General features: G+C 44.9%; 1 protein-coding gene across 1 annotated transcript in view; it reads left to right on the forward strand.

The window, feature by feature from the left end:
- Nucleotides 1-4,039: 4,039 nt before the first annotated feature.
- Nucleotides 4,040-15,147, forward strand: part of LOC310780808 (uncharacterized protein) — a gene marked incomplete at both ends in the record, with an annotated part of 118,416 nt that continues 107,308 nt past the window's right edge. Inside the window, 4 exons of the mRNA XM_083641310.1 lie at nt 4,040-4,057; nt 11,270-11,401; nt 12,089-12,199; nt 12,346-12,759. Coding sequence (XP_083497436.1) covers nt 4,040-4,057; nt 11,270-11,401; nt 12,089-12,199; nt 12,346-12,759 — 675 coding nt within the window. The remainder of the gene's footprint in view (nt 4,058-11,269; nt 11,402-12,088; nt 12,200-12,345; nt 12,760-15,147) is intronic.

A 15,147-nucleotide genomic window follows, 5' to 3' on the forward strand; every position in this document is an offset into this window, starting at 1 on the left:
TTTATGTAGAATGCAGAGGACATGTAACTGTTTAGTTAAACTTGCATTCCAGGAATATTGTGCTCTTAAGATGACGTTAGTGGCTCGAGTCCGTTTCATCCTGAAACCCACATAGGTTGCGCCAGGCGTAACCTATGTGCGATTCGAAATAACGCATCCGAGATAGAAAACATTATGAATATAGCCACGTTATAAACAACAAACTAACGCTGGTGATGCGTATGGAAACAGTGTTACTCGAAATGGTTAAAAGTTATATCAATTTGGTCATTCAGTGGCGTTTTACTGCCATGTAACATAACTAACTAGCGGCTAATATTAGCCACAGCAGGCGATTACCCATGAATGCACTGCGCTCTTAAAGGGATATTTATCGACGAGATTTTTGCCAAGCTGGACCTGATTAGTGATTTGCTCCGTTCGCCCAGACGGGTGTCAAGCTGTCAGCAACAAGGTTGGGAGGATCACACCGGAAGAAGCACCCATCATGCAGATCAGGCAAAAATGGCCGCCAAAAATAAGGTGGATAGGATTGTTAGTTCCTACTAGTGCATGTTGTTCCCTGGAACAATAACAGTGACTAATAAACTAACATTTGTAGACATAAACAACAGTCAAATAAAATAAAGGGAATTTCCTAACTTTGATTGGAATAATGTGTTCAGCCAAGACAATACTTATACAGCCCAAGCCCTAAAGCAGGAGTCACTTTTCATTGCTTTGACACAAAATGCACTCAGTGGTCAAGCCTGTCCAGGCAGCCATGTGTGTGACTCACTCTCTGCTCCTGGACTCTCATCTCCCTCTCCAGCAGGGCTGACATGTAGCTGACCGCCAGGACCATGTGATCCACACCGGCCTGCACGCACGCACGCACGCACGCACACACGCACACACACACACACACACACACACACACACACACACACACACACACACAGAGTGACAGACTATTGTGAATAAAAGTGAAATGATAACAAAAATACAATCAAAATATTAATTTCACTTACTTCACTCACACTTATAGACACTATACATACATACATACATACATACAGGTATATGCATGATTATATATAAACGTATAAACGATTGAATCTGCGTCCCACAGTTACAGATGCTAACGTACGTTGTACGTTCCGATCAGCCTTTATTTTACTGCTTCTGCTTGTACTCTCTAGTCTCTATTTGCTTACCTTTATGCAGTGTTTATAACTGGTTTGCTGGGGGGAGGGGTGCTCCAAATATCCCCAAATGTTCTTGTCTCAACTTGTTTCAGTGAGAGAAAATCAAGCTAGCAAGCTAAACATGTTTAACTTCCTATACGTACTTCACAATAAAATTGTACCGTTTGTCAGCGGAAAACTTTTAATTTGAAGGAGCTATAAGGAGAAAATTGTGTTAAAAGTTCCTTGACACTGTCAAGCCGAGCCGGGATGCAGCCACCAAAAATCCATAGTGCAGGAACAGGCCTTCGGAGGGCGCTGTGGGAATGCCAGAGCCGCCATTCTCCCTATTAGAAGTCACTGTACCATCAAACTGATTTCCTCTCACACCTTCACAGCCAAAAAGAATCCATCCAGATGTTGTGTATAGATTGTGTTTGTGATGTTGCGAATTGCGATGAGCTCACCGTGACCAGCGCCTCCACCTGGTGCAGCAGGATGGGCTTGTTGCAGAACTCCACCAGCGGTTTGGGCGCTCAGTGTGAGGGGGCGGAGCCTCGTGCCATACCCGCCGACCAGGATCAGAACCTTCATGCTGCTGCCGTTAGCAACCGGGGATGGGATGACCAACCGTTACTGGGATGACCAACCGCGGGTCATCAATACAGGAGCCCAACCTGGAGCTGACCAGGACAGAGGAGAGTCAGTGAGACACACAGTCTGTCTGTCTGTCTGTCTGTCTGTCTGTCTGTAAGAATGTCATTATGTCTGTTTTTTAAGATAGCTTATCTACAAGACGCCTAGACTATCCTAAGAGCCTAAAAAGTGCTACTAATATGCCGTATTTAGGAGAGGAGAAGCTTCCTAGTGCCAACAGGAACCTTGGGAGTTTGAGTATTTCATGACGTTTTGCTTCCCAGGTGCGCTGGATTTGATCACTGACTGAGCCGCCGTCTCCATGTGACTGCATGTGTTTGCTCGCTGCGTGCAAGCGGCGCACCATGATAGTGAGATCAAACACACCCTGCTGTAAATTCAGCACAGGCTGTGGAAAGACTGCTTTTAAACGGTTGTTTCACACAGACAGCAGTATCATTTTAACTGCCCCGGCTAAATTACTGGCTTCCGTAGGAGGACTATCATATCTTCGGATCTGCAATCGGACATCGGAGACGGGTGGGAGAGCGTTTTGAACAGCCGTTCACAGCCCCTATTGCCTTATGGAAGTGGGTGTGATGCTAGGACTGTACGAGTGTATATGGAGTACAGTAGTAGCATCACTTATGGGGCTAGGGGGTGAGTAGATAACGACTGCATTTTGATTTTTGGGTGAACTTATCCTTTAAGGCAGCAGTTGCTGGTAAAAGCTGGAGACTTCTGAAGTCTACTCTGAAATCTACTAGTTATTTCCACTTAACACATGTCTTTGTGTGTGTGTGTGTGTGTGTGTGTGTGTGTGTGTGTGTGTGTGTGTGTGTGTGTGTGTGTGTGTGTGTGTGTGTGTGTGTGTGTGTGTGTGTGTATCTAACCTATTTAATCAATGTTTACACTGATGGAATAAATACTATTCTATATTGCACGTATTATTATTATATACATATCAATTTATTAGTGGTACTTTTTAGGGTCTTAGGATAGTCTACTACAGTCTTGTAGGTTACTAACAGTATCTGCTGTTACTGTCTGACGGAGGAATGGGAGCAGGTGTTTTTAGCATGCAGCTAGCCAGTGGTTTACTTGTCTCTCCCACAAACACACACACAACAGATTGATGGTAAGAGTAACGTGAAGTCTTTGAGCTCCGACCCAAATAAACATAACCTACAGTGATTCCAGCTAGGCTAGCTAAGCTAAGCTAAGCTAAGGCTGACTTGCAGCAAAGTTCCCCACGGTGCTCTGGCTGACTGAGGAAGAAGAGGCGGAAACTCACAGACAGTTGACAGACAGACTCTCTGGCTGCAGCTGGACCGTGGACGACGTGAAACTATCATAAAGACATATAAATAGAACTCTGGAGCAGCTGAGTGAACTGAAATCAACTGTACTAAACTGAATGACACGTCGCTTCTGACACTCGACCCAGATCCGTGTTCCGTTTCCTGCACGAGTGACACAGCCACTTCCTGTCAAGAGTTCCAAAATAAGTAAAAGGGACTTCTACCAGTTAAATTATCCGTCTCTACTTCTACGTGACTTCTACACACAAGACACAACGTTATAATTTTAGTCTACTTTAACTCTAATTATTTCACTGAATATTTTAATGGTTTGTAAAAAAAAAAAAAAAACTCTCGGGGTCTGTCCCATGGATGTATTAAAAGAACACTGACGTCATGGGCGCAACATAATTAGGGGAGTTGGTCCTGGGAGCCACATTGACATTGCATGTCACCAAGCCCCAAGCCCCCAGGAACAGCTCTGGGCCATTATGGCTCTGGCCACTAGTAGGTGGTACTGGTACGCCTTCATCGGAAACAGGCAGGGTGACAAAATCACTTGTGAACGGAGGCCAACAAAACCTAACCTCTCCCACCCCCACGCCTAAGGTCGGCATTGCGGGTGGTCGGCATAGCGGGTGGACACCATTTGGGAAAAACGGGGAACTTACCCGGGGAACATAGGGATGACCCCCCTCTCAGCTCTCATGCACGCGTGTGTGGCGTGTGCGCGATTTCGCTACGAGATGTGAGTTGATGGGCCAATCATAAATATTGGCATTTTTCAAATCTGAGCCGACACTATAAAAAAGTGTCGATCTGCCGTTTTCCGCACTCGACCGGTTTTCTCTTAAGAAGTCAGACGGGTATTTTCACACGGAGCATCACTTCTTTCTTCACTTGAAGAACAGAACAGCATCGATTTTCACTCTCATCATGAAGAAGCAGCAGCAGGTAAGCAGAAACACATTTGGCAATTTGGGGGTGACATAAACCAAGTATTGTTTTGAAATGAACGACACACAAACGGGGTTTGATGAACAGTTGCTGATGTCTTTACATTTGCTAACCGTTATCCTCAATGGGATACAAGTTAGCTCACGAACACTGCTAGCCAGTTTCTAAAACATTGTCATAGTTCGTGAGCTAACTTGTCGTGTTCAGTTACAGTACAGTGATGTCAGTCAGGTAACGTTATAGCGTTAGCATTCTAACGTTAGAGGGGTACTTGTTAACTTTGCCAGTGTAACACTAGAGAACCAGACACAAACCTGCCGAGGTTTGAGATGAACAAATGGCTAAGTTTGTTAACACAATATCCTTAGCTAACGCTAACTTTCTGACAGGAAACTTAGCAATGTTAGAGCCGATCCCCGCCCGGGGGACGCGACGCGGTCGGAGCGCACTGATGACAGTCCGCCGACACAGTAGCCATCTTTGCTCGTACTGTAGGCTACAGTCGTTGCCGTTACGGAGCCTCGTTTGAAACTGTTTTGTACCCCCGCCGCCATGCTGGGGGTCTCTTCTGACTCATGCAGGCCGATTTTGGTGCTTAAAATCGGTCCTTGAACCAGGCCGAACAGGCAGCCGCCTGGAGCCTAGTCCACTAGAGGGCCTCGCAGACCAGAGCATTTATTTTTTAGTATCTCCCGAGTCCGTGCTGAAACTGCATCTGTGACGAAGGACTAGTCCAGACATGCCCACCCCCCCCACCCCCCTTCCTCTGATGCCGCAGGAGACCAGCAGCCAGCAGAACAGTCACTTGACCTCACACTAATTGCAACAAAACCAAACTCAGCTGATTTTGTATCCTCAATATGTCCTCAATGAAGGAAAAAAAGTGTTAAGGAAATGTATGAAGGGAAATTTTTGAAAATGACCCATATGATGCTACCAAAAACGTTTTTTTATTTATTTTTTAACATTTTATTTTATTTTTTATTTTTTTTATTTTCTCCTTGAAGCAAAAAACACATACAGGATATAAGTGATGAGATTTATGGCACATAAAAAAAAAAAAAGGCTTCCATAGGCTTCCATAGGCTACCATCATATTTAGGTCATTTTCAAAACTTTCCCTTCATACATTTCCTTAACACTTTTTTTCCTTCATTGAGGACATATTGAGGATACAAAATCAGTTGAGTGTGGTTTTGTTGCAATTAGTGTGAGGTTGACCCACATATTTGCGTAAAATGCCTGGACTAGAAGAGCTTTGCTAATGTTTACAGAGTGGACTCTATTGGTAGTTTTGCTGATCCAGTTGCTGGGGTTTTTTGTTATATGCTGCTGTGGGTCCAAGGAACAAGTGAGTGTTATTATTTGTTGTTGTCTGTGTGGAATGACGTTTATACTGTGTTCTACATGCGGTGGATTCGTCTGCCATGTGGCTCCTTGTTCATGCTAAATTGCAGTGCCCGTTCGCTGTCCACTGATAGTGCCTTCATTTGAGTTATTGATGTTTCTTTGTATTGTGCAAGTGCCTTATTGTTTACTTATTATTTACACATTGATGTTTATTTGTAGATTGATGTTGAGTTGAATGAGTGATCCTACTTTTCAGATAGGTTTAACGTTGAAGGATACGTTCATATCAAATTACATAGCGCCCTGGCTATGTAATCTGTATGGCTGGAAGTCAGTGGCAATCATTTTAGCAAGCTCTTCATCTATCTTCCCCTGTCTCAACTAGGGATGGGGCCGATCCGATCCAATATCGGTATCGGGTGCCGATATGGCACTAATTCACGGATCGGATCGGATCGGAATTGGGGGTGGGGTTTTTTTTTTTTTTTTTTTTTTGCAATTCCAGCACACAGCTGGCCGTAATTTGTGTAATAATGTATAATAGTATCCTTCTTTGCCTTGTATATTTTCTTAATTTTGTCTGCTTTTTGCAAGGTATATAAAAAAAAAAACTTTAATTGGCCAAATCTTTGCCTATACTGTATATTCAAGAAAAATATTGGTATCGGCATAATATCGGTATCGGCAGATATCCAAATTCAGGTATCGAATCGGATCGGAAGTGAAAAAAGTGGATCGGTGCATCCCTAGTCTCAACAGGTGCTGCATAATCATGGAGAGATGTCTGTCTTGTTTTTGGTATTGTGCCTGTGGTTCTTGGTGCCTGGGCAGGCAGAGATGTAGGCCCAGTTCTATTTTCAGACTGAGAGGTAGATGCAGCATGGGTGTGACTGACGGTGGATGACAGACTTGTAGTACTACCTGATGATGTGGGAGTGGTTTCAGCAGCAGTACCTGATGATGTGGGAGTGGTTTCAGTAGTATTGATGATGTGGGAGTGGTTTCAGTAGTATTGATGATGTGGGAGTGGTTTCAGTAGTATTGATGATGTGGGAGTGGTTTCAGCAGTACTACCTGATGATGTGGGAGTGGTTTCAGCAGTAGTATTGATGATGTGGGAGTGGTTTCAGCAGTAGTATTGATGATGTGGGAGTGGTTTCAGCAGTAGTATTGATGATGTGGGAGTGGTTTCAGCAGTAGTATTGATGATGTGGGAGTGGTTTCAGCAGTAGTATTGATGATGTGGGAGTGGTTTCAGCAGTACTATTGATGATGTGGGAGTGGTTTCAGCAGTAGTATTGATGATGTGGGAGTGGTTTCAGCAGTAGTATTGATGATGTGGGAGTAGTTTCAGCAGTACTATTGATGATGTGGGAGTGGTTTCAGTAGTATTGATGATGTGGGAGTGGTTTCAGTAGTATTGATGATGTGGGAGTGGTTTCAGCAGTAGTATTGATTATGTGGGAGTGGTTTCAGTAGTATTGATGATGTGGGAGTGGTTTCAGCAGTACTATTGATGATGTGGGAGTGGTTTCAGCAGTAGTATTGATGATGTGGGAGTGGTTTCAGCAGTACTATTGATGATGTGGGAGTGGTTTCAGCAGTAGTATTGATGATGTGGGAGTAGTTTCAGCAGTACTATTGATGATGTGGGAGTGGTTTCAGTAGTATTGATGATGTGGGAGTGGTTTCAGTAGTATTGATGATGTGGGAGTGGTTTCAGTAGTATTGATGATGTCGGAGTGGTTTCAGCAGTACTATTGATGATGTGGGAGTGGTCTCAGCAGTAGTATTGATGATGTGGGAGTGGTCTCAGCAGTAGTATTGATGATGTGGGAGTGGTCTCAGCAGTAGTATTGATGATGTGGGAGTGGTCTCAGCAGTACTATTGATGATGTGGGAGTGGTCTCAGCAGTAGTATTGATGATGTGGGAGTGGTCTCAGCCGTAGTATTGTGATGATGTGGGAGTGGTCTCAGCAGTACTATTGATGATGTGGGAGTGGTTTCAGCAGTAGTATTGTGATGATGTGGGAGTGGTTTCAGCCGTAGTATTGTGATGATGTGGGAGTGGTTTCAGCAGTAGTATTGTGATGATGTGGGAGTGGTTTCAGCAGTAGTATTGTGATGATGTGGGAGTGGTTTCAGCAGTAGTATTGATGATGTGGGAGTGGTCTCAGCCGTAGTATTGTGATGATGTGGGAGTGGTCTCAGCAGTACTATTGATGATGTGGGAGTGGTTTCAGCAGTAGTATTGTGATGATGTGGGAGTGGTTTCAGCCGTAGTATTGTGATGATGTGGGAGTGGTTTCAGCAGTAGTATTGTGATGATGTGGGAGTGGTTTCAGCAGTAGTATTGTGATGATGTGGGAGTGGTTTCAGCAGTAGTATTGTGATGATGTGGGAGTGGTCTCAGCAGTAGTATTGATGATGTGGGAGTGGTCTCAGCAGTAGTATTGTGATGATGTGGGAGTGGTCTCAGCAGTAGTATTGATGATGTGGGAGTGGTTTCAGCAGTAGTATTGTGATGATGTGGGAGTGGTTTCAGCAGTAGTATTGTGATGATGTGGGAGTGGTTTCAGCCGTAGTATTGTGATGATGTGGGAGTGGTTTCAGCAGTAGTATTGTGATGATGTGGGAGTGGTTTCAGCAGTAGTATTGTGATGATGTGGGAGTGGTTTCAGCAGTAGTATTGTGATGATGTGGGAGTGGTTTCAGCCGTAGTATTGTGATGATGTGGGAGTGGTCTCAGCAGTACTATTGATGATGTGGGAGTGGTCTCAGCAGTAGTATTGATGATGTGGGAGTGGTTTCAGCAGTAATTGTGATGATGTGGGAGTGGTTTCAGCAGTAGTATTGTGATGATGTGGGAGTGGTTTCAGCAGTAGTATTGTGATGATGTGGGAGTGGTTTCAGCAGTAGTATTGTAGTACTACCTGATGATGTGGGAGTGGTTTCAGCAGTAGTATTGTGATGATGTGGGAGTGGAAGGAATCTAGCAGGAATCTCTCGGATGTGGTGTTGCGTCACGGAACACTTTGTTTATATTGGCGCGTTCCGGTGTATGACATCACGTCATTGGTGATGTCACAACGTTCGAGGGAACTATGACATCATCGGTGTTATGTCTGACATCGCCGATGACCTCACAGGTGAACTCTATGCTATGACATCATTGTCATCGTTGATGATGTCATCATCATTACGTCGTTGGCGCGCCGGCTGGTAGGCATCGACTGCCCCAAGAGCAGGCCTGACGGTGGGCCATTATGGACCGTTTCTACATTGTGTGTTGATCCTGCTTTGAAAGATATATTTTCTGTGCATCCAGATGCTGCTGCGTTTGCGAGTTTGGCTCATTTTCATCCCATGTCGTCTACCTCTCCTGGCTGGTTCTTCTTGTCACGCTGCCAAATGACCGACTGACTGGCTCTGTCTCTGACTTTGCAAGTAAACTTCTCAGAAAGTTGACGTCAAAGTTGACGTCATCCTTTTTGCATATCAAATGAGGATGCACTTGTCATGCTCACTGCGGTGTAGTCTGTTATTTTAAGTGCTGACACCGCCCGCTTGAGCCAGTAAACGGGGTGCGCTTTTTAACATGACAAGCAAGCCTCCTGCTCCCCAGTGAGCCCGCTTGTGTTTACTTAGCAGGGGGAGGTGTGTGTGTGTGTGTGTGTGTGTGTGTGTGTGTGTGTGTGTGCGTGCGTGCGTGCATGCGTGCGTGTGTGTGTGTGTGTTGTGTGTGTGTGTGTGTGTGTGTGTGTGTGTTGTGTCTGTGTGTGTGTGTGTGTGTGTGTGTGTGTGTGTATGTGTGTGTGTGTGTATGTGTGCTCGTTTTATTGGCTCGACATAGCTCGACATGCACACACACTGACACACACAAAACACCCCTCGGAGAAGCGTTTTACGGGCACTACACCTATGATTGTAACCTGTGCGTTACGACTGCGTTGTGTTCGTGTGTGTGTGTGTGGTGACACTCAGGAGGCAAGAGGCAGTACTGGGTCTCAGGTTGTTTACTGTGTGACACATAGAGCAGGGTTTGGTGTACATTATGCGCGGTCTCACTCCCCTCGTTGACATTCCAGGAGGCGAGATTTTTTTCCCATGATGGCGAAGGCTAGGCGAAGGCATGACCCGCCCCTCTCTGCCTCGGTCGGATTGACTGACTGCACTCGGCTGCTCTCGCCTGCTTCCCAGGCGAGCCAGAAGTCATCTCAAACGAGCCTAATATAGCCTATACTTTCATTCAATGTCACAATGCTGCGGAGGGAAGTAGGCTACTTACAAGCATTATTAATATAACTAGATAGGCGATTAGTGGAGTGTTTGCTGGACAGCTAACTAACATTCATACTTTATTCAAATGACTCTGCAGTCAGTTAGTTTCTGCTGAGGATGTAAGGGTCATCTAAGCATTCATTTGTTCATAACGTGAGCAGCAGGTGCAAAACAATCATTCCATCAACAAGCATGAGATGGCAGATGGCAGCATATAGAATCAAAAGGTTATGTGTGAGATCTTACTTTATTATATTAAACGTTACAATTGCAAACCGTATAACAGTTATTTAGGCCTACTTAGCCTATTGCACAGGCATATGAAGAACGTGTATTTTTTCTTGTCATTCTAAATTTCATCACCTTGTTTCCTCTGATTAATATTTAAATTACAATAATACATAAAATACATGTCATTCTTGTGTTACAATGAGCTGAATAACCCTGTTTTATATCACCCTTGATCAATTCTCTGTCTATAGGCTACGTACGTGCACTGCCAAGAGTAGCGGCAGCGTTATAAACCTTAGATGACTATATTAAAAACATAAACACACTGGCGTCTTTCATGCAGGCTAGCAAGCGTAACTGCTGTCTGTCTGAGTCTGACGGTCTGACCACAGACTGTAGAAAGAGATGTAATGCAGGATAGCCAAGCGAATGTGTTTGGATGGAAGTTTGACGCTAGGCCAATCAGAGGCAGAGAGGGGCGGGTTATGCCTTCGCATAGCCATCGCTATCATCCCAAATAAATATGGCTTCCAGGAGACTGTGACCGGAGCTGCGTGCATGCGCACATAATGACGTTGCAGCGGTGGGTGCGTTTGGAAACACTAAACTCTAGAGCACACAAGTAGGAGATTCCCAGAGGAAAATGGGGTGTTTTGGTGAAATTCATAAGCGGGACCATATTAACCTGTTACATCATCATGGATTAATTCCTCATCAACACCTAGCATTAATTAATACCATAATTTATGTGTTAATTACCACCATCGACATCCAGCTATCCAGCTAAAATTGCCCCAATATTTTGATAATTTCATTTTCATCCAATTAATTTAATTTCCATCTCTAACACACACTCAGCACCTGCAAGCTCGTTGCCAGAAGACAACGATGAAGAACACACTCACACAAACATCTCTGTTTACACTACGCTTTAGCAACTTTATGCACTAATTTTTTTTTTTTTTAATGCCCCAAAAATGTTGTAAATGCCCCGAGTTTTTAGACAGTGGGGGCAAAAGTTGCCCCCAAAATATTTTTTAAATTTCCTACACTGCCCTCATGATACGTCAACACCTGCCTTCAGAGGAAGGAATAAGAATCACATTTTTATTCATTTCTTTCAGAGCAAAGGAATGCAACTTCAGCAGCTTGATAACAATTGTAGACATCTATCGCTACATTACAAGTTTCACATGTGCTCCTACGTGGTTTTCTAGCTAGACCACACCTTTTATTCCTAGCCGGTAAACTCTAGTGTGCCAGTCTTTGGCAGGTGAGCCTAAATTAATTTCTGCTCTTAAATGTACAAGTATGCCCCTCAAGACTACACATGTTGTCTCCTTCAGGTACACATGGCAGTCGCCCAAGGAGCAGCAGTGCTTTATGACAGGGAGTTCCTGCTGGGCTTCCAGTTCATCCCTGCCAGCCTGAGCAAGCCTCAGGGTCTGCCAGCCATCTGGGGAGTCGTATTAGACAAGGTAAAGACACGTTACAGCCATTCAGACACGAGACATGCCCTTTTATGAATGAAGACCTGTTTAAACCTGTACACATAGTTAGGGGTAAAGAACTAGAATGGTTCTACTGTATTGGCAATGTGGGTAGTATACTGTACATTTCTTTCTTTTCATATTTGTTGCTTAAATCTCTATATGTAGATCTTAAACTTTTTTAAGAGTATAGTTATTCTGATTGTATACTTGTGTATTAGCTAGCTCTCTTTCTCTTGCTGCACTTGTCTTTAGAGATAAGATGTTATTTGAATCCTGTATATTTGCACCATGTTACTTTATCCCTATCAGGACACAAGGCCTGTACCTTCTGGCAGGGGGACTAACAATGTCAATCAGTCTTGTGACTGCAATTGTCATGCATTTACATTTTTCTAAACGACAGTGACATCACTGGTCCACACTAACTCAAATTAATAACTCATTAACTCAAATCAACTCTCAATAACTGTCAAACTAGATGAATGACTTCAAAACCGTTTACAGTTTGAGAGTTGATTTGAGTTAATGAGTTATTTATTTGAGTTAGTGTGGACCAGTGATGTCACTGGTCCACATTTTAACACTCAATAACTGTCAAATTAAATGACAGACTTCAAAACAGTTTACAGTTTTCTGATATGCTACCTCTGCTCTGTGTTTCTCTCTATTCAGGCGAATAAGACCCCTCTACTGGACCCCAGTCGTCTACCAGGGATGAACTGCGGCCCTGACTTCACACCCTCCTACGCCAATCTGGGCAGACCTGGAGCAGCCAGAGGACCAGTAAGTGACCCTCAGCAAATGTTAAGTGGATAGAAGCCTGCACTTGAAGGTTGTAGTTGGGTAATTCAATGTTTTTGGCTGAAATCTCTCATCGTCTCACTCCTTCTTCCATCTCCTTGTCCTTCCCTTCCCATCCCTCCTTCTAGCCTCGAGGCATGGGCATGATGGGCGTCGGCGGGCCACGCCATTCCCAACAGGGCCAGAGGAAAGAGCCTCACCCGAGGAGGATCATCACCCTTATGTCGCTTACCGACGACGTGCAGCTCAACAAGGCCCAGAAGGCTTGGAAGCCCTCGGCCAAAAAGCCGGCCCGCACTCGCGGAGCAGAGGAGCCCGAGGAGAGCGAGCTTGCCAAGACCCAGGACCTGTTCAAGCGTGTGCGCAGCATACTTAACAAGCTGACCCCGCAGATGTTCGAACAGCTGATGAAGCAGGTCCAACAGCTGACCATAGACACAGAGGAGAGGTTAAAAGGAGTCATAGACCTCATCTTTGAGAAGGCCATCTCCGAGCCAAACTTCTCGGGGGTCTATGCAAACATGTGCTGCTGCCTTATGACGGTAGGTGCCTACAGTATATGCATGCTCCTGCCTGCCATGCTCCAGTCTTTAAAGGAACACTCCGCCCATTTTCAACCAGCTTTGTATCATTAGAACATCAGTAGTATATCAGAAAACTGTAAACTGTTTTGAAGTCTGTCATGCAATTTGACAGTTATTGAGTGTTAAAGTGTGGACCAGTGACATCACTGGTCCACACTAACTCAAATTAATAACTCATTAACTCAAATCAACTCTCAATAACTGTCAAACTATTCATCATTCATCTAGTTTGACAGTTATTGAGATTTTATTTGAGTTAATGAGTTATTAATTTGAGTTAGTGTGGACCAGTGATGTCACTGGTCCACACTTTAACACTCATTAACTGTCAAATTAAATGACAGACTTCAAAACAGTTTACAGTTTTCTGATATACTACTGATGTTCTAATGATACAAAGCTGGTTGAAAATGGGCAGTGTTCCTTTAACTTGTGCCACGTCTCTGAGCCACTGACTTATTAAGTGATGAGATGAAGGAACTGAGAGCCACCCCTTCTCCCTTATACATCCTCAACCAAGTTAACCAACTGTGTACCGTAATAACTGTCCCTTTACTATGCTCTCCTCAGCTAAAAGTCCCCACCACAGATGAGCCGGGAGTCACTGTGGATTTCCGCAAGCTGCTACTCAAGCGCTGCCAGAAGGAGTTTGAGAAGGACGCTGCCTCAGGGGTATGTGCCTGCCTCAGAATATATTGAAGGGGGAGGGTCGAGTCGAGTTGATGGTCAAACCTTGAAGTGTGGTGGGAGGGATTTGAAGGTGACCGTGTGTTGGGAGGAAGAATTTGCACCATTACATTAAGATCCAATTTGGTCAAATTTTCTGATGTTTAGTGTTAAATTATCTGTGCGCATAAATTCACCAGAAATGTAATGTAAGCCAACGTGCCTTGAAACCCTGTCCCGCTCCCTTCCCTGACCTCTGACCTCTCTGTTTCTGCAGGACGAGACCAAGCAGCTCAGAGAGGAGCTGGAGGAGTCTAAGGCCAAGGCGAGAAGACTTTCCCTCGGGAACATCAAGCTCATCGGTGAGCTTTACAAAATCAAAATGCTGAGAGAGGCCATCATGCACAAGTGTATTGGAAAGCTGCTCAAGAACCACGACGAGGAGTCCCTGGAGTGCCTCTGCAGACTGCTGACCACCATCGGCAAGGACCTGGACTTCGAGGAGGCCAAGGTACAACAACGCACACATAGAGGAGATCTTGAGAAAGAGTTAGGTCTAGTGTAGTGGTGGAATGGGCAAGTTCAATATGGTTTACATTGTTTCGGCTTGCAAATTGAACACAATGAAACGTACGCTCACCAAAGCGTCTTGGTTGTCTTTATAGCCTGATATGGACCAGTACTTCAACCAGATGGAGAAGATCATCAAGGAAAGGAAAATCTCCTCCAGGATCCGCTTTATGCTGCAGGACATGGTGGACCTGCGACGGGTGAGTTCAACCCTAGCTTACTCTAGCAGTCTTCTGAAAAGAAGTCCATGTCTTTGCTAACTTACCAGTGAGGCCTAGTGACTTAAGAATGAATTGGGTCTCTTGGTCTCTTGTGCTGCTTCATTGCGTCTCCTCACAGCGATGTTGGCTGGCCAGCAACAGTTGTTTGCAGTTAAAGGACATGTGGTTGTATTAAAATGGCCGTAGCCAATTGAGCACAGCCATTAGTGTTGAGGGCAATGCACCATATTTGTAACAAATGCGACCCCCAAAAAACTTTAGGCTGGAGTTCACGACCCCCTCCTGCCGCAACCCAAGCCAACACTGATTTCACTCACTCACTGAAATGGTTCTTATAGTTTATATAGCTTCATAATACATTAAACCATTGGTATGGGAGATTTTATCATCATTTCTCTTTTGACAATCATCCCGCGACCCCGTGGGGGGTCCCGACCCCCAGGTTGAGAACCACTGCTGTAGCGGACTACAAAGCCACTGGACTGTTTTACCCCTCACCCTCTTATTTCAGTGCTGCTCTATAAAGCCCGTTCAGTGTAGTGGCATTAGAATGAATGTGGCTTCCTGGCTAAATTCTGTTCCCTGAAAGAATGCAGCAGTTTTTACAAGGCAAGATGAGCTGGTCCGAGTCAGCACATTGGCCAATGAGGTTTACACTGAAGCACACACACTTTTATTCTTTCCTTTCTGCGCAAAAGCTGTACTCACCATCTCTCTCCAACCCCAGTGCAACTGGGTGCCCAGGCGAGGCGAGGCGGGCCCCAAGACCATCGACCAGATCCACAAAGACGCCAAGCTGGAGGAGAACAGGGAGCAGATGAAGGTCCAGCAGGTTCTCCTCTCCAAGATGGGCGGAGGGGGTCCCGGGGGCCGCGGAGGCCCTCACACC

The sequence above is a fragment of the Poromitra crassiceps genome (genome assembly GCF_964638095.1).
Source record: "Poromitra crassiceps genome assembly, chromosome: 8".
Lineage (NCBI taxonomy): Eukaryota > Metazoa > Chordata > Actinopteri > Beryciformes > Melamphaidae > Poromitra > Poromitra crassiceps.